This window comes from Zophobas morio, unplaced genomic scaffold (assembly GCF_036711695.1).
Source record: "Zophobas morio isolate AGI-343-1 ecotype UQ-CSIRO unplaced genomic scaffold, CSIRO_AGI_Zmor_V1 ptg000021l, whole genome shotgun sequence".
Taxonomy (NCBI): domain Eukaryota; kingdom Metazoa; phylum Arthropoda; class Insecta; order Coleoptera; family Tenebrionidae; genus Zophobas; species Zophobas morio.
This window is the reverse complement of record NW_026972126.1, coordinates 18678322-18701879: the sequence shown is the minus strand read 5'-3', so window position 1 is coordinate 18701879 and position 23558 is coordinate 18678322. Positions and strand designations below refer to the sequence as shown.

The window sequence follows — 23558 nt, the reverse complement described above, 5'->3', positions numbered from 1 at the left end:
TTTCTCGATTTTTAGTTTTTCTGATTTTTAATTTCTCTATTTTTCAGTCTTTCGATTTTTCAACATTTCGAATCGAAAAAATGGAAAAACTGCAAAATCGTAAAGTTGAAAAATCAAAATTGAAAAAACGAAAATGTAGAAAATGAAAATTTTGAAAAATCTAAAAATTGTAAAACAAGAAGTTGAAAAATTGAAGAAACGAAAAATTCAAAAATCAAAATATGTATTGTAACATCGAAATGATGAAAATTAAAGAAATCGGAACATCGGATAATTTGGAAATTTGAAAAATTGAATAAACGAAAAATTGTGATCTAAAATCGAGAAAATGAAAATAAAAAAATCGGGGAAGTAAAAATCAAGAACTTGAAAAATTGTAATGTCGAAAATTGCAAAATTGAAAAACTGCAAAACGAAAAATTGAAAAATGAGAAAAAATTGAACAAAACGCAAAACTGTGATAATAAAAAATTGTGGGATCCAGATTTTTGGAAAAATTATAAGATATATAATAAAATGAATTGCCTCATTCATTCATTTTTTTCGGTCACGCTGTACATAATAACTAATTCTAAAAACAGTGGGTGCATTCATAAACCACAAGTATAGTCATGATGTTTTGCATATTTCAAAGAATTTATTACAAAAAATGACTAACGATTTATCACGGTTATGATAACCTTAAAACGTTTGTAAGATGTTAGAGCTTTCGGTTTTGCAGTCAATTTCGGTTTTTTATCAAAAAATCTGGAGTCCTAGGGTTTTGGAGATTGTGCGTCTAATGAAAATTGACACAGACGACAGGCGGAAACGGAAGACCATCTTTTCCGTGCTCTAGAGGTCATGAAACGTCGAGAAAACATGAAACTGACCAGCTTGCAATAACAAGTCGCTACACCTCCCACTCACGCACGAAACACTGGTTGCATACTCACAGGAGACAAAACAAAAACCAATTTCCTCCAATTCATTTAATAATACTAATTCAACTACCATCCATTCACGAATTCAAAGGCCACTCCTGGCTCTGAACATGCCCCTTATACTTCTTCTTGTACTTCAACCCCGTCACCAGCGTCGAACTCCTATTAAACGCCGTCTGTCCCTTGAACATCGTGTCGGTCTCTGCAACAAACCCATCAGCACCCCCACGACTCCACCCATCATAACTACCAGGAAGAAACCGGTGATAGTCGAACTGCACGTGCAAGTTCTCCGGCAGCTCCATGTCGCGCATTCTGTCCAGAGGCGTAATCGTATCAACAGGAGTCCGGTAAAACTTCTTAATATCGTTTAAAGTCTCGATAGTATGCAGAAGCGAATTCGGAATTGGATGATCGAATTCCTTGGCACAAGCGCTACATAGATGGAATTTTTGAGTGAGATCGCCGACGGGCGTGTCGCCGTTCGAGCTGCCTAGAATTTTCTCGAAAACGCCGTCTAGCTTATTTTCCACGTCGCTCGGCGGAGTGTAGCTGTTCTGCGGCCTCAGGAACCTAAAAAATCGTTTAAATATTCAATAGCGAATCCCAGAGAATTCGATTTGTGCCGGCTGGGGACAGGGGGCCACTTTCGACCCGCGCATGCGCGGCGCGCGGGCTAAATTTAAATCGGGCCGAATGAAAATTTTATTCGCTCGTGGACAATTGACAATTAGCTGGGTTTTCCAAGCTGAAAAGTGTGTCAGCTAGTGAGTTTCGTTTGCAAGAAAATTACGCAAAATTTTAATTATTAATAATTTTTCACTTAATAAATAATTAGGTAGTAATTATTGTCATTTAAAAAAATAACGACGATTTAAGAAACCACAAGCACTCATCTGGCGTTGAATCTTAATCGTATAATTATAATCATGTTTTCATGGTCTCTTCGTATTTATTTTTTTACTATGAATGGTAAAATTATAAATTATGTCTTGTTTAAAGCTCGATTTTCGTTTTTACGCAAAAACTAAATTTTATTTCCACATTATAGCATCCGTAATTGCATGTTTTAATGTTAAAGAGTCACCACCTGTTGCTTAAAGACTGTTTAAGACCGCGTGAAATATATATAATTTTGTCGAGTATGTAGAAACCTATGGATATTGCCAGAGGTTAAAAATTAAATTGCGTATTTAAAATAAACACACACAATAAAAAAAGAAAAATATAATAATAGACGAATTATGACGACCCTAAGGCGTGACAGTTAGTGGAAACTATGATGTAAATAATATTAAGTTAAATAGTTGCCCAATTTAACAAATAATAATTAATTACTCAAGGTAAGTAGACAATCTCCTTTGAGATAAGTTGTCCTTTTTTAAGCTGTGAAAATTTTGATATATTCGATAAAAATCAAGTTTAATAGCATGTTAAACAGTATGGCTGCCAGGTGTATTTTTCCTCTTTCAAAAATCAATAGCCACTCTGTGATATGAATACTAAAAAATCAGGCACTAAAAATAGTATATAAATAAGCTCTTGAAGTTGAGTGAATTTATCGAATTGATGTTCAAGTGGAACTGTAGTCAGGTCAGCGCAGCATATGGGTCGTCCAATTAGTGGAAGATGAAGCTTCCTATTTCCATAAAGTTTTGTTTTTGGTCAGGATATTTTTGGCTATTTTTTGACAATTATTCAATTCAGATGTTTTGCTTATATAAGAGAAAAAAATGAAAAGTCGCTTTGTGTATTTTTAGGACATAAATCGAAAATAATATTTTTCAAAAAAAAAAACACCTGTTCAAAATATACAATTTTTGTGTTAACGTTATTCTTTTTTTTTTCTATTTTTTGACAGCTGTACTACGTGTACAATAGCTTTTTTTCAAAAATATATTTAACGCTGATAACAGTGATAACCAAGGAGAAAATGCTTTTCAAAAAACTGAGAAATCCAGAAATTGAAAAATTCGCAAAATTGAAGTATTGAAAAATCGAGAAATAGAGACATCAAAAAATCGAAAATTCAAAAATCAAAAATTTAAAAATCGAAAAATTGGGAAATTCTAAAACTGGAATGACGAAAATTGGGAAATCAATGAATTCAAATGTCGAAACAACATGGAAAGTTTTAAAAATTGAAAAGCCGAAAAATCTAAAACCGAGAAGTCGAAAAAACGAAAATCTAGAATTTTAAAAATTGAAAATTAATACATCGAAAAATCGAAAAGTAGAGCAATTTAAAAGTGGAAGAAAAATTGAATCGAAAAAGTACAAAATCGAGAAGCCGAAAAATCGAAAAGTCAAAAAATTGAAAAAGGGAAGATAAAATGTGAATGGAAAAACTGAAACATCGAATCGAAAAATCCAGAAATCTAAAAATTGAAGCGTCTCATAAATCGAAAAACCCAGATGTGAGGACATCGAAACATGAAAAAATTGTAAAATCGAAAAATGTCAAATTTAAAACAATCGAAAAATTGAAAAATCAAAAATTTAAAATATTGAAATATGGAAGAACTGAAAAATCGGGAAGCTGATGAATGAAAAAAATTGAAAAAATGAGAGATGGAGACGTCAAAATATCTAAAATTTAAAAATCGAAAAATCTAAAACCGAGAAATCGAAAAATTGATATATCGAGAAATCGAAATATCGGAAATTCGAAACATAAAAAAAATGAAATATCGAATATGAATCGAATATTGAATCGAAAAAGTAAAAAATCTAGAAGTCGAAAAATAAAAGCGGAAGATATTGATGAATCGAAAAACTGAAAAATCACAAAACTGAAACATCGAATCCAGAAATCGAGAAGTTGAAAAATCGAAAAAAATCCAGAAATTGAAAAATCCCCAAAATTGAAATGTTGAAAAATAGCGAAATCGAAAACTTGAAAAATCGAGAAATCTAAAAATCCAAGAGCCGAATATTTTCAGAAATTGCAAAACCCAGATATCCAGAAATAAAAACATCCAAAAACTCTAAAATTGAAAAATGTGAAATTTAAAAAAACCGAAAAACTGAAAAATCAAAAAACTGAAAAACCATAAAAATTTTAAATTCATAATATAAAAGAACTGAAAAACCGAAAAACTGAAGAATGAAAAAATTACAAAATCGAGAAATGAAGACATCAAAAATTGAAAATTTAAAAAATTCGAAGATCTAAAATTTAAAAATCGAAAAATTGAAAAATCAGGAAGCCGAAATATCAAAAAATCGAGAATCAAGAAGTTGAAAAATAGAAAAAATCAGAAAATTTAAGAAGTGTAAAACGGAAAAATCGAAAAATTGAAAAATTCCAAAAGTGGAATGAAGAAAAATTGGGAAATCGATAAACTTAAACACTGAAACATCAGAACATTGCAGAATTTTAAAAACTGAAAAACCGAAAAATCTATAACCGATAAATCGAAAAATCGAACGATGGAGAAATCGAAACATAAAAAAACTGAAATATCGAATATGGAAGAATTGAAAATTTGAAAAATCGAAAAAACGAAAATGTAAACTTTTAAAAATGGAAAATTTAAACATGGAAAAATCTAAATATTGAAAAGTCGAAAAATTGAAAAATGGAGGAAAAACTGCAAAATCGAAAAATGCCGAATTTTAGAAAATCGAAAAATTGGAAAATAGAAAAACTGAAGAATGAAAAAATTGAAAAATCGAAAATCTAAAATCGAGAAATCGAAAAATCAAAATAACGGAGAAAAATCGAAAAATTGAAAAATGGAAGAAAAATTGAATGAAAAAGTAAAAGATCGAGAAGTCGAAAAATCGAAAAACTGAAAAATCCCAAAATAGAAATATCGAATTGAGAAATCGAGAAGATGAAAAATAAAAAAATTGGAGAAATGAAAAACTAAAAAACGAAACATTAAAAAAATCCAGAAATTGAAAAATTACCAAAATTGAAACCTTGAAAAATCGGGAAATCTAGAAATGAAAGAGTCGAAAATGTTCATAAATTGAAAAACCCAGATGTCAAGAAATTGAAGCATCAAAAAACTGAAAATTCAAAAACATAAAAATCGACATATCGAAAATCTGAAAAATCGAAAAACTGGAGAATGAAAAAATGGAAAAATCGAGAAATGGAGACATCAAAAAATCGAAAATAAAAAAAAAATCAAAAATCTAAAATTTAAAACTGGAAAAATCAGAAAGCCGAAAAATCAAAAATCGATAATCGGGAAATCGAAAAATCAGAAAATTGAAGAATTAAAAAACAAAAATATCGAAAAATTGTGAAAAATTCCATAAGTGGAATGACAAAAAAATTTAAAATCGATAAATTAAATACTGAAACATCGAAAAATTTGAAAATTTTAAGAATTGAAAGACCAAGAAGTCGACAAATCGAAAGATCAAGAAATAGAAACATAAAAAAACTGAAATATCGAATATGGAAGAACTGAAAATCGAAAAATCTAGAAAAAGAAAGTCTAAAAGTCTAAAAATTGAAATAATTAAAATATCGAAAAATCGAGAAATCGAAATATCGAAAAGTCGAAAAATGGAAGAAAAATTAATGAAAAATCCCAAAATTAAAATATCGTATCGAGAAATTGAGAAATCAAAAACCGGAAAAATCGAAAAATTGAAGAAATGAAAAACTGAAAAATCGAAAGATTAAAAATATCCAAAAATTGAAAAATTACACAATTGAAATGTGAAAAATAGCGAGAACGAAAACTTGAAAAATCAAGAAACCTAAAAATCGAAGAGTCGAAAATTTTCATAAATTGAAAAACTCATATGTCAAGAAATCGAAATATCAAAAAACTGTAAGATCGAAAATGTGAAATTTAAAAAATCTAAAAATTGAAAAATCAAAAATTAAAAATCGAAATATCGAAGAACTGAAACAATTAAAAATTGGAGAAATGGAGATATCAAAAAATCTGAAATTTCAAAAATTTAAAAATTCAAAATTTATAAGTCGAAAAATTTAAAAATCAGAGACCCGAAAAATAAAAAAATCGAGAATCCAGAAATCGAAAAATTGAAAAATCGGAAAATTGAAAAATTGAAAAACAGGAAAATAGAAAAATGGAAAAATTCCAAAAGTGGAATGACGATAAATTGGGAAATCCATGAATTGAAAAATTAAAACATCAAAAAATTAGAAAATTCGAAACATTGAAAATTTGAAAAACCTAGAAATCTAAAACCGGGAAGTCGAAAAATCGAAAGATCGAAGCATCAAAAAATTGAAAAATTTCAAAATCGAGAAATCGAAAAACCCAAAATTTTAAAAATTGACGGATCGGAAAACCGAAAAATCCTAAAATTGAAACATTGAATCGAGAAATTGAGAAGTCGAAAAATCGAAAAACGAAGAATTCAAAAATCTGAAAAAACGAAAAATCTAAAACCGGGAAGTCGAAAAATCGGAACATCAAGAAATTGAAGCATCAAAAATGTGAAAAATTTAAAAATCGAGAAATCGAAAAACCTAAAATTTTAAAAATTGAAAAACTGAAAAATGGAGGAAAAATTGATGGATCGAAAAACCGAAGAAACCTAAAACTGGAACATCGAATCGAGAAATCGAGAAGTCGAGAAGTCGAAAAATCGAAAAAAGAAGAAATTAAAAATTTGAAAAATCGAGGAATTGTAAAATCTAAACAATGGAAAATTGTAGAATAAAAAAAAATGAAGATTCTTAAAACTGAAATATCGATAAATTGTAGGGATGTACCGACTAGTGGCCGACCGGTCGGATAAGCCGACTATTCGGCCATTTTTCATCGTCGGCTACAGTCGGCGACTGGTCGGCTAAACAGCCGATCGGTCGGCTTTTTTCATTAAAATTAAAATAGTATATAAAACAATTAAACCCGGTTTACAGAACCTCAATTGAATATTTAATTGCGATTTAATTTTTAACCCCGCCTTAAAGTATCATGTGACCGACTCTACGCCAATCAGACGTCGCTAATGGCCTTGTTAAATGCGCGGTCAACTCAATCTCAGTTAAAATATTGTATATATAAACTGGCCCTAAATTGTGTTATTCTTTATTTTTGTACTGAGTTACTAAAAAAAATTAAATGTTAAAATTATCCAAACAAATTTAATACATTTTTTGGAAAACAAAGGAACTTTAGTTATTCCTTTTATTAAAATAAAACAAATTTTAAAGGTAGTCAGAGAAATAGAAAAAAAAAACACATTGTCTGTCGCATTTATAAACCGGTTTTAGCAAAGCCGAACAGTCGGCCCACTAGTCGGTTTTTACTGGCCGAACAATCGGCTAGTCGGTTAGTCGGCCAGACCTACAGTCGGTACATCTCTAATAAATTGAGAAAACAAGAATTTAAAAATCGAGAAATCGAACAGCCGAAAAATTGAGTGTTATACATAAACATATTTTGTTTTTTTTTTTCAAAAATCTCGACGTCTAGGATAAAAATTCAACACGGATTCATAAACCATAAGTTCAGCACTGTTACTTTTTAACATTTAAATAACATTTATTCGACAAAATTCTAAAATGGCATCATCAATTCTTGGAGGGATTCGACTTTGCAATTTTAAAGTTAAATAATAAAATGTTGTTGTACAGTTTTGATTTTTCAGAATTTCAATACCTCTATCCGTTCTCATATACGCTATTTCTATGTTCACCAAAAAACAATTTTTCATAAGTAGTAAAACAATGCTTTATAACAAAAATATGAAAACAACAAATTTCACTCTCAACGTTTAAAATTTTACCGTTTCAGCGCAGAACTTTTGAACAGGACGACAAACACCTTATATTATGTAAAAATATTATTAGAACTTATTAAATTTAGTTTTTACTGCACAGAGATACTTAAACCACTTCGGAAATTACTTGAAGCTTAAAGCACACATAAGAACGGAAACATTTAATTTCTATTCCCTTTGAAACAAATTTCTAACCTCACTTTTGTCCAAGGATTCTAATCTGATAAGTTATTTCCTTCAATAAATAAAATTTAGGTGTACAGATATTAACAAAATATTTTCATTAAATAGTGGATGGGTACAGACAAACTGGATAAGTAATAATGTACGGAAATTTTCTACAGCAAAATTTTTTTGAAAACATTGATAGACAGCAATTTTGTTTCACAATTCAATTCTCGAGGGTCCTTAAAGAACTAAAAATGCGAAAAAATTGTCACGTGTGTCAAAAAAACCAATCACAGTTTCCGCTTTTATCGCTTCAACCAATCACTCCACGTCATAGTGAATATTTGTTTAGTGTAAAACGGTACAGAAATTGCATTATTGTGTCGATAGATAACTTCATTTACTTTCTGATACCCATCGCATTAGTAATTTTTTTACTTATAGTGTGGTAACAGGGGCGAATTTCCGTTACTAATAGAGACGTAGCAAGAGAGTAAGTGTTAGAAGGGGGGCAGTGTAACCAGTTTTCGCCGACTTTGCACAAACAAGGCAATTAATGCGATAAACATACATATACATTTGGAAAATATGTTTTCAAATTTTAAAATATTGACACATTGTTATTTTAGTAGTGTAATTTAATTTAAATTTGAAATTCAAAAATCGTAGATAGAGTGAACCGAGACAAAGTGACTTTTACATGATCACGGGTGTTGCAAATAACAAACGTGATTTTTATTTATGTTACAAATCGATAATTTTAGTCGAAATGTGATAATTTTGGGGCGCATGCTCGATAATTTACTTCTGAATGTGTGGCAACACTGGTTGACTGTGACATTTAACTTGAATGAAAATTTGCTATCGATTATTGTTAAAATTTGGTACTACTATAACCCAACTTTCTTGAACGTTTAAAAATAATATAGCGCCAACTATTTGGAGCAGGTTAGGCAACAGCAGAAACTGTTGTTACTGTTTTTTGGCATTTTGGCAACTGGTGAATTTTGACACCACGTCGCGACGAGCGCATACACAACCAAGAAAATCCGAATTAAACGTGAATTACGTGAAAATGTCGGTATTTTTCCCCATCCAGCCCCCCGAATTCAAATAAAAACCTGTCTGCGCACGCTCGGCCCGCCGTGACCACTCTCCCTAGCCTCCGTCGTCCCGTCCACGCGCAGTATCGGATTTATTGACCGTCTCGTGGCGCTCCCTGCCGTCGCAATCCCGCACCTCTGGGAAAGCAAAGGATGGCTCCCCCCGATACACGCAGTTGAATCTGACCGTAGCAGAGGTACGCACCCTTTAGCCGCGATACTCTGTGCCGTCGAGTCGATCCCTGGGGGCTGCCTCCTGTCCGGACTGCCCTTCTTCTTCCCGGCCTTGGTCGCCAGCCCCAGCACCTGGAACAAGAGAGTCGTTGTGGCGTCGTCGGAGTGCAGTGCGTGGCGAGGGCGCAGCACGCCCTAACCATGCCCTTCCGCCCTTCGCCAGAATTCTGAGGGGTATTTACGTGTGTCGCTGGCCGCATTCGGACGGTTTGGATAACGCCATGCCTCATCAGCGCCGCCATCGCAGTCGACTAGATCGGCGCGAGTCGGCGCGCTAGGACCTGCCGCCGGCGGTCGGCTCTCTCCGGCGCGGCGCCCCTGCCGCGGACGTACGTCGTAGCCGCAGCGCACGGTGAAACTGTGAAATGTCTCGACTCGGGATTGGAAGCGCTGAATTAGTGTGGCTTGTTGTTTCCTATCCGCCATTTTGCAGTTGTGATCGAAAGGTGAAAATCTCGGTAAATGGTGGCTTCTGAGGTGGTTCGGGAATAGTGAGCGTGCTGTGACGAGTTTTGTGTCGAGTGGTCGAAGCGCTAAGAATGGATCAGGCATGACGCACCCAAATTTTCAGACCAACGGAGCAAGTCTAGAGGATTGCCACACGAACTTCTTCGCTCTGGTGAGTGCCTGCGAGTCGCGACGCCGGCCCCGGCGCCGCCCCCGGCCGCTAACCGCGGCCGGCCGTCCCCGCGCCTGACACGGCTCGGCCGCGCGGGAGCGGGCCCGACGCCCGCCCCGTTTCCCCCAGGAGGCCGGCCCCGCCGGCTTTCCCGGTTTTCCAGCCGATTTTCCAACATTGCGGGTGTTCGCCGATCTCGTGTGAACGAACCGATACTCCGGTGAGGCGCTGTTGCCGCTTCTAAACGTAACGGTCTGGATTCTTGAGGTTGGCTCGGGGGGTACCTAGAACGCGCCCGTTTCACCCCGGCGGGCGCTCCGCCGACAGCCGTCGCCCCAGATCGCCCGGCGCCTCCCCGTGGAAACGGGCATGTTCCGCATGCCTTCGGTCTTGGCTGTTTGACATTGACGTATGTGGGGTGAGAGGCGGCAACGTCGCACCTTCGCGGCTAGTGACAGGCGTACAGTCTATGGAATAAACGCAGCTGATTACGAGGCCAGCCTACTTAGACTTGCAACATTTTAATACGTACTATTTACAACACACCCGGCCCACTTCGATCACAAATCCACGCTGCGCCATTTTAACTAACCTCTAAGCAAAAATCATACAAAATGTCTCATTGTTTACGAAAACAATTTCGTCGCAATCAGCTTATTAAAACATACAATAAAAGAACAAATTCACACATATTTGATAAACTCTCTTATCTGTCTTATTTTGTTTATGTAATACGAAACTGCTGATCTAATATCTCCAAACATTTCAAAGTTGAGCCGAATTTTGTTCAACGCAGTGCCAAATGATCTTGACCATTTTCACTATTATTATTATTATACACAGAGAGAAACCCAACAACGGCAACAAAGCGTCCATAAACGATTAGCTGGTCAAAGCAGGCTTTGTTTTTCTCCGGCTCGTTGAAACCAGATTATAGTGAAATTGTTAAACTCATGTTACATAATTTATGACGGATAGTAAATGTCATTGTAAAGGTAAACGGAAAAATTAAAAAATCGTAAATTTTTATTATTAACTTTATGTATCAATTACATTACAGGCTGAAAAAACAACGACTCCGACATTGTTTTTCTACCGCTTGTTATTAATTATGTCGTGGACAGCTTTTATTTTTATTATGGTGTTTATTTGAACAATAAATAATCAACCCGAAAGTGTAACCACCATAAAAACAAATTAATTTTTCTTTTAGTTTTCTTCGCGTCTCGGGTTTAAGTTGTACAAAAATGACCTATATCTAGTTTATTAAATTCATTTTATTGTGACAGTGAAATTTAAATGTTTTTCAGTATGTTTATTAAAAAAAATTTGTTTAAATTTTATAAAATAACATACTCCTCCACTTGTGATTTATGAATCCGTGTTGAGTTTTTTTTTGATATTTATATGTTTGTAAGAAAAATTTTAATTGTGCATTTATACTTTTCTAAGTTTATAAAGGTTATCAGAAAAAAAATCGCAAAATTAAATTTTATGTAGTTGCTCTAAAACAAAAAAATCTCGGGCTAATTTTCGAAAGTGAGTGAAAAATGATCAAAAAGTCATGGGGGAAAAATTGAGGTTTTTGAAAGGTTGACAAAAAAAAAGTTGTTTAAGAACCAAATTGTTATTTCAATATTCGGTTTGAACGTCAATTTTCTTAAATTTTAAAATTTCCCACATTTGAATTGGGGATTCTGGAAAAGTGGTAGGATTTTTCGACGAAATGAATTTCACAAGTGTTAAATCAGCAGTTTCTGAGTAATAAAAACGTCAGTAGGGCACGAGAGAACATTAGACCAAACGGGAGAACTACTAATCATGCTGTTTACAGAGAAATAAGGATTTTGGAATTAAGCTCCGCCCTCTTGGCTTAACGACGAATAAAAAAAAATCATCAGAATTGAGGTAGGGTGGGCGGGCGGGGCTTACACGTTGTCTTATTTTTCTTAACATACGTAGTCATCTTTTCACAACAAAAACTAAAACAGATGACTACATATGTTAAGAAAAAATGACAAAATATAAGCCCCGCCCACCCGCCCGGTCTCAATCGTGATTATTTTTTTTGATCCATAGTAAGTCGTCGGGCGGAGCTTAATTACAAAATCCTCGTTTTTCTACGAGAAATTGCTATGTGAAACATTTTCTTGCGTAATCATGCTGTTTAAAGAAAACCATATACCTACACTTTTTAAATAAAAAAGAAAAGCAAAAGATAAGCCCCACCCATCCGTCTCGATCTCAATCTGGCTTTAATTTTTACTTAATATACATCTAATTTTTGTTAACAACGCGATACTCGAAAACATGTCTTCCGTGGTAATTTCTTGTGGAGAAATAAGGATTTTGCAATTAAGCTCCGCCCTCTTGGCTAAACGACGAATAAAAAAAGTCATCAGAATTGAGGTAGGGTGGGCGGGCGGGGCTTACACGTTGCCTTATTTTTCTTAACATACGTAGTCATCTTTTCACAACAAAAATTAAAACAGATGACTACATATGTTAAGAAAAAATGACAAAATATAAGCCCCGCCCACCCGCCCGGTCTCAATCGTGATTATTTTTTTTTATCCATCGTAAGTCGTCGGGCGGAGCTTAATTACAAAATCCTCGTTTGTCTACGAGAAATTGCTATGTGAAACATTTTCTTGCGTAATCATGCTGTTTAAAGAAAACCGTATATACTTTTTAAATAAAAAAGAAAAGCAAAAGATAAGCCCCGGACCCATCCGTCTCGATCTCAATCTGGCTTTAATTTTTACTTAATACATCTAATTTTCGTTAACAACGCGATACTCGAAAACATGTCTTCCGTGGTAATTTCTTGTGGAGAAATAAGGATTTTGCAATTAAGCTCCGCCCTCTTGGCTTAACGACGAATAAAAAAAATCATCAGAATTGAGGTAGGGTGGGCGGGCGGGGCTTACACGTTGTCTTATTTTTCTTAACATACGTAGTCACCTTTTCACAACAAAAACTTAAAACAGATGGCTACAAATGTTAAGAAAAATTGACAAAATATAAGCCCCGCCCACCCGCCCGGTCTCAATCGTGATTTATTTTTTTTTGAGCCGTCGTAAGTCGTCGGGCGGAGCTTAATTACAAAATCCTCGTTTGTCTACGAGACATTGCTATGTGAAACACGAAAAATAGTGTGAGGAAATGTCAAATTTTTCAAATTTTCACTTCCATGGAACGAAAAATCCAGACGGATGGGATGGGGGAATTTGGTGTTCTGTTTATGGAAAATTCTGACCTGACGTGTTTTTGAGTTGTTATGGGACCACCTTTTTTTTTGAAAAATTTTAAACGATCTTGAGGTTTGGAAAGAATTTGAAAGTGCTTTGGAGCCTTCCAATCTTACAATAATTTAATTAAATTTCTTAGAGGATACGTCATTTACTAAAATCAGTTTTATCATAGCAGTTTCTAGCTCCGCCCACCCGCCCTCTCTTTTCTTAGACGATATATTATTTGCCAAAATCACTCTTACCGTAGCAGGTACTACATCCGGTATACATAGTGGAAAAATTGACGTGCTGATTTCAAAAATAAATCGTGTACTTTTTCATATTCTAAGATTTATGAAACGTCGAGAAACATGAAATTACAATACATACGTACTAAATTATGCTTAGTAAATTGAAATTTAAAACAAAAACACAATTGATTGTCGTTATACGTTTTCTCTTTAAATAAGAAAATTAAATTTTCAATGTTCAACTTGTTTTGACCTGCAGCGAGCGTTATAATTGTTATAACTGTGCGTCACGGGTCACGGCTAACTTCATCTGTATACGCTCCATGGCCATGCACAAACCAAGAACTATGTACTATTCTACTTCTAGTGAGTATCGACCGATTAGTTTGCCTTCTGGTTGGCAGCAGGCTGTGCGACCCTCGATTATCATAATTGATTTGAAAATGACAAACAAGTTTGTTCATCAGAGGGGTTATATCCTGACAAGACAAGACAAGTTATTACACGTTAGTCGGGTCTGACCCTTGCGTCGAACAAACCTGTTCGACTATGTTCACGTCAGTGCTACCAATTGAAAGTTCCAGTCGATTTTTTCGTTAATCGCGCTACAATATCAGTTTTATTAGAAAGTCAATCAATGACAGTATTAGTAATTACATTCACGGTTCTTAACGTGGTGTACCAGATTTCACCGTTGTTGTGTTATACAATTATTTAGACCATCCGTTGTTAAATAATCCTTGATATGAAATTTCCCCGAGTGGTTAGTACCAATTCCGTACTAAAAATAGCAAAAAATGGCAAAAACTTTTAATACCAACTCAACATTTTTAATGGCCCGTTTATAAATAAATTTTATCGTCTAAATATAAAAATTCCTCCGCGATACCCAAAATCGGTTCGCTTCATCGCTGCACTTCCAACCATTCCGATTCAGTGATAACCTACTTGGAATGTTTGTTTTGCAGCAATCAGTTCCGCCTTTACTTTTAGAAAGTTACTTAATGGCGGCCCGAAGAAATTAATTAGTTCGTAGTTGTGCATAACCTAATTGTTAACATTCGACACATTTAGCCGAATTGGCGCGCGTCCAGCGCGCGTGGGATAAAACAACAAATATGCGAGGATTTTCCCGACGCACATTCCGAAATTTTCGCCGGTTACGCCCCTGCTCTGGCGACAGAAGAAGAGGTTAAACACATCGACCTTGAGCTTATCGCTGCATTATCGCAAGACTTGGTCTCGACCAGTAAACACTTACGTCAGAAGAAAATCGCTTCGTGTTGCCAAAGCGTTTACCGAACAGATGGACTTGTAGTTTTTCGAATAAAACCGTGCTTGTGTCGGGTCAATTTGGCGAGATTTTTCCTTCATGTGACTCGTTTGCGTCCGATTATTTAGCGCCGCGATTACGGCGAAGTGATAATTGGATCGATGTACATTCCGTTGCGTTACGTCACCGATAACGTAGGTATCTTATCGGCGGGGAAAATGACTGCATTCATTGATTTAAGAATGCGGAGGAGTGAGAAATCTACAAGTGGCCTATAATTCCGTGCGCTTAACCCTCATACATAAAATTTATTAGGTTATCTGGAGAGTTTCGGAGTATCAGCGTTCTTTGTTGCAGATTCTCGGCGTGATCGCGGTGTTGGTAAACAGACGCCATGATGGAGGCAGTGGCGTGCGGAACCGTGTCGCCGCGTAAATCGATCGTGATTTTTACGGTTACTTGTTAGCAGGCAGTAGTTTTGAATTAATTTTGCTACGTTTGTTGAATTGAAAAATCAATGAATGAATGATAATTTGACGACTACACCTCCAAATTTGCGTGGTGAGTTGTGTTTAAATTTTATAAAATAACACATTCCTGTACCTGTGGTCTATGAATCCGACTTGATTTTTTGACCTAGGCTTCCAGATTTTCGCAAAAAATCAAAATTTCAAATAACAGGAAGGTCGCTCAGTTTTTGAGTATAAAGTTTATTTAATGTTTTGTTATACGTGTTCTTGAAATTAAAAGTTGATCTAGAACAGTGGACAGAATTTCCCTAGATCCTAGAGCACACTTCTACAAATGTAGTTTCTTTAAAAAATGATGATGAAATTTAATTTTGCTAATGAGACGGATTCATAAACTACAAGTATAGGATTATGTTATTTTATAAAATTTAAATTGTATTTACTACGCAAAATTTTTAGGTGGCGTCATCGAGTGGTTGGTGGGGATGGCCAGACAAATTATGGTCATCGTTACGTTTTAAAACCTTCACGTTATTCCTAAAATATGTACAACTGAAACTTGATAACAATCGGTCCAATAGTTTCGAAATTGAGTTATATGTCTAATAATAATATAATCGACACAGACGAAAACGGGAAATCTATTTTTGGCAATTCTGGGAATCACAAAACGTCAAAAAACAAAGTTTATGTTCTGGAAGTAAAAAATGAAAAGAAAATTAGCGTTTTATTTTGTTGGAAATATTTTATTCTTGACAGTGTTTAATTTATTTTGATTTAAACTGCATTTAAAAGGTCATAGGTATTTGAAAAAAAAGAGTGATTTAAATTCCTGATGATGCCCAGCACGAAAATGGGAGAAACGTCGAAACTTTGCTAAGAAAGTATTATGATAGGGTCTATCCGGCGAATGGCTACTTTCAAATTTTATCGGCGTTTCTTGTTTGTCTGTCTGTCGTCTGTGTTGATTTTTGAGGTGATCTCCGAAACTACCGGACTGATTATTGTTGAAGCTTAATGTATTTTGGGAATATCGATTCGTGTAGATGGTATATACTAGACATACTTTGTCTGATGAAATTTTGGATGGTAAATTTTATAAATCATCATTTCTGTACTCGTGGTTTATGAATCCGACTTTATGAATAAAATTCAATTAGTTTTTACTTCCCGAACGTAAGCAAAGGAAGTATTGTAATCGAGTCCGTCGGCCGACTCGCTACTTTTACGTTTTCTCGACCTTTCATGACCCCTAGAGGACGAAGAAATAGGTCTCCCGTTTCCGTCTGTCTGTCCGTCTGTCTGCCGTCCCAGATTTTTATTAGACAGATAATCTCCGAAAGTGCTCGACGTCACTTCAAAATAGTACATAGTAAATGGGATTTAAATTGTATAAAATAACATAGTCCTACACATGCAGTTTATGACTCCGAATTGAATTTTTACCCGAAACGTCCAGATTTTTGGAAAAAAATCAAAATTATGAAACAATATTTTGCAATTTAATTTTAAATCTGCAAAACCGAATGCTTTGAAATCTTGCAGATGGTGTACAGTTATGACAAGCACGATAAATTTTGAATCAAAATATATTTACTTATCCCCTCCAAAAAATTGATGACGTCAGCTCAAAAGTTTGCAGAAGAAATCCTATCTTAAATGTGAAAAATATATATATAATTCCATTCTTATTTTTGGATTTGCATATACAGGGTGACTCAAAAAAATTAATGAAAGTGTGAATTTATTTTTTTGATTTAATCAGGAACTACAAAACCGAATGCTTTGAAATCTTGGAGATGTTTTAAATTTATTATAAGCTAGGTAAAATTTTGATCGAAATGTATTTGCCAATCCCCCTAAAAATTTGATGACGCCACCGCAAAATTTTGCTGAAAAAATGTTCAAATGTGTAAAGAATGATGAGTAGAATCTCGATAATCCGATTTAATTGGGGAAAAGGTGTGTTCGGATCAGCGAATTTTCCAAAAATATGAAAGGGAATTGAATAACAACTTCATACACTGCTGAAAACAAACCTCAAGAAATATACCTTAATTTTTTTAAATAGAAATAAAGTATTCTTAAGCAACAATGCATAATAAATACATTCGAAAAAAATATTATTCCGTGACGATAAACACGCTTTTTGGAATCAACACGTCGGAATCTATATTCCAGAATTTTTTAATGACTTTTTCAACAGTGAAATTTTCCATTTCGACCCATTTTCGACGATTTTCGAAAGTTAATTTAATAAATTTTCTCACAAATTTTGGGCTGCAGAGTCACTCTTGGCTTCATTTCTTCGATAACTTAAACTATTTTTCTATGATCGTCCATTGAAATATCGCAATTTTGAAAAATTTCGAAAAATTCGAATTTCACACCGAATTTTCCGAAGATATTGCTCCGTTACTATCAACACGCTATATTCTGTGAAACACTATGTTGAGATTTACACTCCAGAGTTTTTTTCACAATTTCTAGACAACTTTTTTGAAAGTGAAATTTTTTCTTCAAATTTCGGCCACATTTGGACATTTTCGAAACTTAACTAAACAAATTTTCTTGTAAATTTCGGACTCTATAACTCACTTCCGGTATCGTTCCTTTGATAACTGCAACCGTTTTTCCAGAATCGAACGTTAAACTATTGAAATTTTCAGAAATTTTCAAAAATTCGCATATCGTACCGATTCTTTCGAAAATGTTGCGCCGTGACCATCAAGATGCTATATTTTTGGGATTATCAGGTCTGAATTTTTTCGCAATTTTTAAACAACTTTTTTGAAAGTGAAATTTTTTCAATACTTCTTCAAATTTCGGCTAAATTTGGACATTTTTGAAACTTAACCAAACACATTTTCTTGTAGATTTCGAGGTCTAGAACTCACTTCCGGCATCGTTTCTTTGATAAATATAACCGCTTTTCCGGAATCGAACGTTGAAATATCGAAAAATTCAAAAATTCGCATTTCGTACCAATTCTTTCAAAAATGTTGCTCCGTGACCATAAACTCGCTATATTTGTGGAATCAGCACCTTGGAATACATATCCTTGAATTTTTTCAGAATTTTTAGACAACCATTTCAAAAATGAAATTTTCCACTACATCATACAAATTTCGACCCATTTTTTAACGATTTTCCAAATTTAACTAAATACTTTTTCTTGTAGATTTCGGGGCGCAGAAGTCACTTCCGGCCTTATTTCTTCGATAACTTCAAGCTTTTTTCCAGAATTAGTTAATTAATTCAGTGCTTTGAAATATCGCAATTTTTAAAAATTTCAGAAAATTCAATACAACACGTACGTCATTTTTGCAAGTAGGTGTATGTTTTCAAGTTCAGTTCGGAACGCAGAGTTTTGTTGGGATTAAAGAGACATCGACTTCAACTAGTCTCTGTTCGGATTACTGGATCTTCGGATAATCGTGGTTTCAGATTATAGAGGTTATACTGTACTTGTGATTTATCACACATGTTTTAGATTGGCTTATACAGGGTGTCTAAAAAAAATTAATGACTGAGTCGATTAATTTTATTCGTTAAATCAAGAATTACAAAAATGTAATACAAAAAAACATAATGGGCTTGCAGTCGTCACGTTCCCGACAGCGAGGGAAGTACTGTCTAAACTCTTTAGACCAATTTTTCTTATTAACTTTATCTGAAAATCTTTCGATTCCAATTCGAAATAAAGGAAGATTAAAGATCATTTAATTGTGAATAGGAAAACAGTATATAAATATACAAAGTCAAATTAAACAATCGTGGATTTTTGAAATTTTGTCTTTTATTGTTACATTTTCTACTTGGACTTTCAAATTGACGAACTGTAGGAATTGTTGGCGTTTTTTTAATAAGACAATAAAAATAAATAATTTTGAGATATTTCTTTGGTAAATTCAATAAAAAATGTCAAAAATAAAAATTCTAAAGTTTGAATCAAGGCAAGTAGAAAAAGGAGCACAGATTTGTGTAAAAAGATATCAAAAGTTAAAGATTTGACATGTATGTATTTATACAGGATGTTTATTAATCGTGCGGCAAAAATTCAGGGAATTATTTCTTGGGTTATTTTGAGATTTTTTGTCTTTGGATGAATTTGTTTGGAAGATACAGGGCGATAAAAGCTTTTTGAAAACAAGACAATACTTTATTACTTTACTTTTATCGTCCCTTATCTTCGAAACAAGTGTCTTTCTGAAAATCGTCCGAGGACAAAAATATTAAAATAATCCAAATAATAACCCCCGAATTTTAGCGCATGTTTAGTAAACACCCTGTATAAAGCAATTTTTGACCTTTTTTTAATTTATTGTGGCACAGAGAGTATGTTGGACGTGGAGAATTATTGTGAAACTAAAAAACGTTTGGAACGAAATTCTTATATACTGCTGGCGGCGTGTTTTCCCACCGCTACTTATTTCATAACACCGAGTGTTTGTCCAACGCCTCTTTAAACTGCAACTCTTCGGAACAGTGACCTACATACCGAAATTCGCACGGTCACCGTTAAAATCTCTAAAATCGCCCGGACCCCGGGGCCCCAAATCCCCGAAATATCCGCAACAAATCGCAAGAATCCACCCGGAATTTATTTACATAGCATTTGTAAATAGTAACAGTTACCGAAACTTCCACATTTCGCCTCACGCGCCGAAATTTACATAACACGTAAATAAAAACGCGAAAAAATCGCCGTAAACAAAATAAAACTCGGCGAACGATCCAACCAGGTCGGATCCGACGAATTCGCAAGTAATTGTGTAAAATAGGCACTCCAATTACGGAATTTATTAGCATCCATGACTAATTAATTTACCCCGATTCTTTTAATAAGTGCGGTTTCGTACTTTTTATCAAATTCAGAAAGTGGTTCAGCGCTTTATTTTTAGACCAAACCGTGAATCATCCTTGCTAGAATGTTGTTTACGTTTGGCCTTGACAGGAGCGAATTTTCGTCGGTTTGATTTGGCGATGATGCGCGAACGTCAGTGATAAGGATAAGTTCGCTGTTTGTCAACAACGCGCGTCGTTTCGGGACCACCTGTGATAATAGGCGCTTTTTAATTGGACGCGGAGACATTCCATTCCGGTGAAAATCTTCCCGGAAAAGTTTCGGCGCTCCGGAAGCGGAAAGTGGGCTTTTCGCAACATCCTCGCATTCTATCGGTCGTTAGCGTCGATTTTCCTTGACGGATTTTAAGTGCGCTGTGTAAATATTTGCTCATTTTATTTTTAATAGCGGCAGTTCGAACGGTGACTGAAAACGTTAAATGTAAATTACAGAAATCACGGAGTGTATAAATGGGGAAATTAATCCGGTTATTATGTTTCACGGACAATCGGTCGCTCTCTGTTCGACTGATATTACGAATGTAAAGTTTACGCGTTGCTTGCTGCCATTAGAAGACATTGTAAACATGCATTCATAAATCTTTTTATGACCACGTTCGATAAATTATTATTTTATTGCGCTGGATACATTAGTGTTGAGTTTGTTTTCATGTGACTTATTCACCTGTTGCGATTTGGGTATTTAACAGTCCGGTGTGACATTAATGCAAATAACGTGAAAAAGTGACATAATTCTGTGTTTTTTTATATTGCGACCTTAATTTATCGGGACGAAGTAGGTCGATTCAAGGAGAGTTTTCCGACAGAAAATTCGTTCGAAAACGCTAAATTTGCCGTATTTAGAGCTAAATTATTTGCGTGAGTCACATTCGCAAGGTCTGTGGAATAGTTGGAATGAAAGAGAAGAATGAAGTTGTGTGAATTTTTACTACAGAATGTAGACGTACCATGATATTAAGGTCACCCGTGTTCGTTTTCTAGTTTCATAACGCGAACGATTCGTATAAATTCGGTCTTCACTAAATTTAATTTAATTATTGCATCGGCTCTAAGTAGAATATTAAATTTCGTTGATGCGTTTCTAAAGCGGAAAAATTTATAGCGGGTAAAATTAAAGTTACAACCATAATAAAAATATTTATGGCAAGAAAATAATGGTACGGTTTGTTTATGCTTTACAGTGTAATTATAGTCGCATTAATCCAAGATTCCTGAAAAAAAAAAGACGTGACGTACGTAATGCGTTTGTCAATGGGAATTTCTCAAAAATAATGAAGTTGTGTTTGTGTTATTATGTTATTAGTGTGCGAAACGACGGCGAAAACCGCAGCTTCGTAGCAATTGTGGATTTCGAGTTCGTTGTGAAACGATTATCAAAATTTGTCATTTTGCTGTAGTTGTGGTTTATGAATCCACCTTGATTATTTTAATTTTTAACGTTTAATTTGTCTAGATTTAAATAAATTGAATTTAAATAATTTTTACTAATGTAAATTTTGAAGAGATGGCGTCATTCTATTGTTGGTGTGGACAATTAGCCAAATTTTGTGGTAAATTTTATAAAGCAACATATTTCTGTACTTGTGGTTTATGAATCCGACTTGATTTTTTACCTTTTATAGCAATATAACGACAGAATGACTCAGATTCCAGGTTCGATTCCCTCGTGAGCTACTTTTTTTGTTACATTGTGACTGGCATTATCTTTGTTCTTTCATATGCGACAGACATACGGAAACTGGAGACCTATTTCTTCGTACTCTAGGGTCACGAAACGTCGAGAAAACACAAAAGTAACTAGTCGTCCAATGGACTTGATTACAATACTTCCTCAGTTTAGTAAAAATTGTATTTTATTCAATGTTCGCTGCAAAATAATTATGAACATCGTTATCAAAAGCGAATGTTCATAACATCCAATCAAAATTTAAATTCGTAAGTTAAAAAAAAATTGACTTCAAGTTACAAAAATTGAAATTTGACTTTTTCTTGATTCAAGTGCGAAGAAAAGTAGCAGAACTGTTTAAATTTTAATAAAAATAATTAATAAGGTAAATTTATTTTTGCTGACTGTTGTGTATGCGTTTATATTATATATCACGTCAAAAAATGCGAAAAAGGGTTAAAAAAAGTGTCAAAAATGGGTAAAAAAAACATACGACAAAAAAATGAAAAAACACAATCAAAAAGAGAAAAGTGCACCAAAAAAAGGGTAATTAAAATAACAGGGAAAAAAAAACGCGGAAAAGGGGCCAAAAAACACGCCAAGAAAAATGACAAAATAGTCAAAAAAAGGCGAAAAATTTCCGACGAAAAGGGAGCCAAATAAAGATGAAAAAGGGTTCAAAAGTAAAGGTCAATGTGGATTTTGCAACTACGCTCCGCCCCTCGGTCTGACAACGAATGGAAAATTCATCAGAATTGAGAGAGGGCGGGTGGGCGGGGTTAATATTTTGCCTTTTTTTAAATACACGTCACCCTTTTTTCCCAACAATAAACTTTAAATTGGTGTAATCGTAAATTGTTATAGAAAAATATGGATTTTGCAAATAAGCTCCGCCCCTAGGTGTGATTACGAATTCAACGAAATAAAAATTTTCTAAATTCGAACCAAAAAAGATCATTTACATATCAGTCTAGCAAACTTGATAATAATTACTTTATATTTTTATTAATTATTTTCTGAAGTTTTTCAATTAGGATCTACATTTTCTACACATTGCTTTTTTATTATTGTACCGTTGTTTTAGTGTGGAGGGTGCCCTTGGAGTACAGTTTTAAGGAAATTTTATACCTATGTACATTTTAAATTCGTACAAACGAAAAGATATTGTGTCATTTTTGTGAATTTCGGAATTTCGTATGACTTCTGACACTAAAAAAAAAGTGATTATAACTATCATGATTCTTACACCCTCGATCCAACCGATTTATTCCAATTCACAAAAAAACTCAAGCTTTTTTTTTTAAGTAAATGTTATTTTGAATTTGTTGTATTTGTGTCAGAAATGGGTTAACAAGCGCAAAATATACGTCAAAAAAATTAAAAAAAAGGGCGACAAAAACCAGACGAAAAAAGTCAAAAAGGGGCGTAAAAAACAAATAACTAAATAAAATACGACCAAAATAGGCGAAGAGAGAAAAAACGACTAACTGCCAAAAAAAGTGTCAAAAAACAAAAAAAAAGGAAAACAAGGCGTAAAAGTGCCAAAAAGATCACAAAAAATAAGCGAACAAATAAATATCCGACTAAAATGCGAAAAAAAGACAACTAAAAAAAATGTCAAAACAAATATAATAAAAAAAAAAACACGAACTGTCCGACAAAAAATTACATGAAAATTAAGTAAAAAAAATACAAAGCGATCAAAAAAATGGCGACAAAAAAAGATGAGGAAAAAAGGACGACACGAAAAACGACAATAAAAGGTAGACAATAAACGTCCCCCAAAAAGGCGAGAAAATACGTACCCCGTTTCCGTCGGTCTGTCCGTTTCTCGTCTGTGTCTATGACGTCAACTTAACATTTCACGCAGTGAAGGATATTTCAATTTTATAAAATAATGAAGTCCTGTACTTGTGGTTTATGAATCCACCTTAATTTTTATTTTATAATTTGTATTGTTTAATTCTTCTTCTGCTTTATAGTATGGCCGATTAAAAGACGAAAAAGTAGGTTCTTCGTTTCCGTC

The 23558-nt window shown here is 34.2% G+C and overlaps 2 protein-coding genes across 4 annotated transcripts in view; one reads left to right on the top strand and one right to left on the bottom strand.

Annotated features, from left to right (window-relative positions):
* Positions 1-956: 956 nt before the first annotated feature.
* On the bottom strand, positions 957-9426 carry LOC135132670 (uncharacterized). Its single transcript, XM_064060835.1, has 4 exons — positions 9337-9426; positions 9126-9226; positions 1174-1496; positions 957-1125 (listed from the first exon to the last, which is right to left on the bottom strand). Exons 1-4 carry the CDS (start codon positions 9394-9396, stop codon positions 1001-1003), a joined length of 609 nt encoding a protein of 202 aa, XP_063916905.1. The 5' UTR covers positions 9397-9426; the 3' UTR covers positions 957-1000.
* A 260-nt stretch (positions 9427-9686) lies between these two features.
* The window catches only part of LOC135132661 (mediator of RNA polymerase II transcription subunit 13), a 138926-nt gene continuing 125054 nt past the window's right edge, over positions 9687-23558 (top strand). For all 3 annotated transcript variants that reach the window (XM_064060812.1, XM_064060811.1, XM_064060810.1), the window contains exon 1: positions 9687-9773. In XM_064060812.1, the coding sequence (XP_063916882.1) occupies positions 9705-9773 (69 nt within the window). In that variant the 5' untranslated portion in view covers positions 9687-9704. The remainder of the gene's footprint in view (positions 9774-23558) is intronic.

Bases quoted from the DNA above. Each gene is read 5' to 3' on its own strand.
- LOC135132670 (XM_064060835.1), bottom strand. From the start codon at position 9,396: ATGGCGGCGCTGATGAGGCATGGCGTTATCCAAACCGTCCGAATGCGG. The intron at 9,227-9,336 runs GTAAATACCCCT...CTCTTGTTCCAG, and splicing joins GAATGCGGCCAGCGACACAC to GTGCTGGGGCTGGCGACCAA. The intron at 1,126-1,173 runs GTAGTTATGATG...GGTTTGTTGCAG, and splicing joins CTATCACCGGTTTCTTCCTG to AGACCGACACGATGTTCAAG.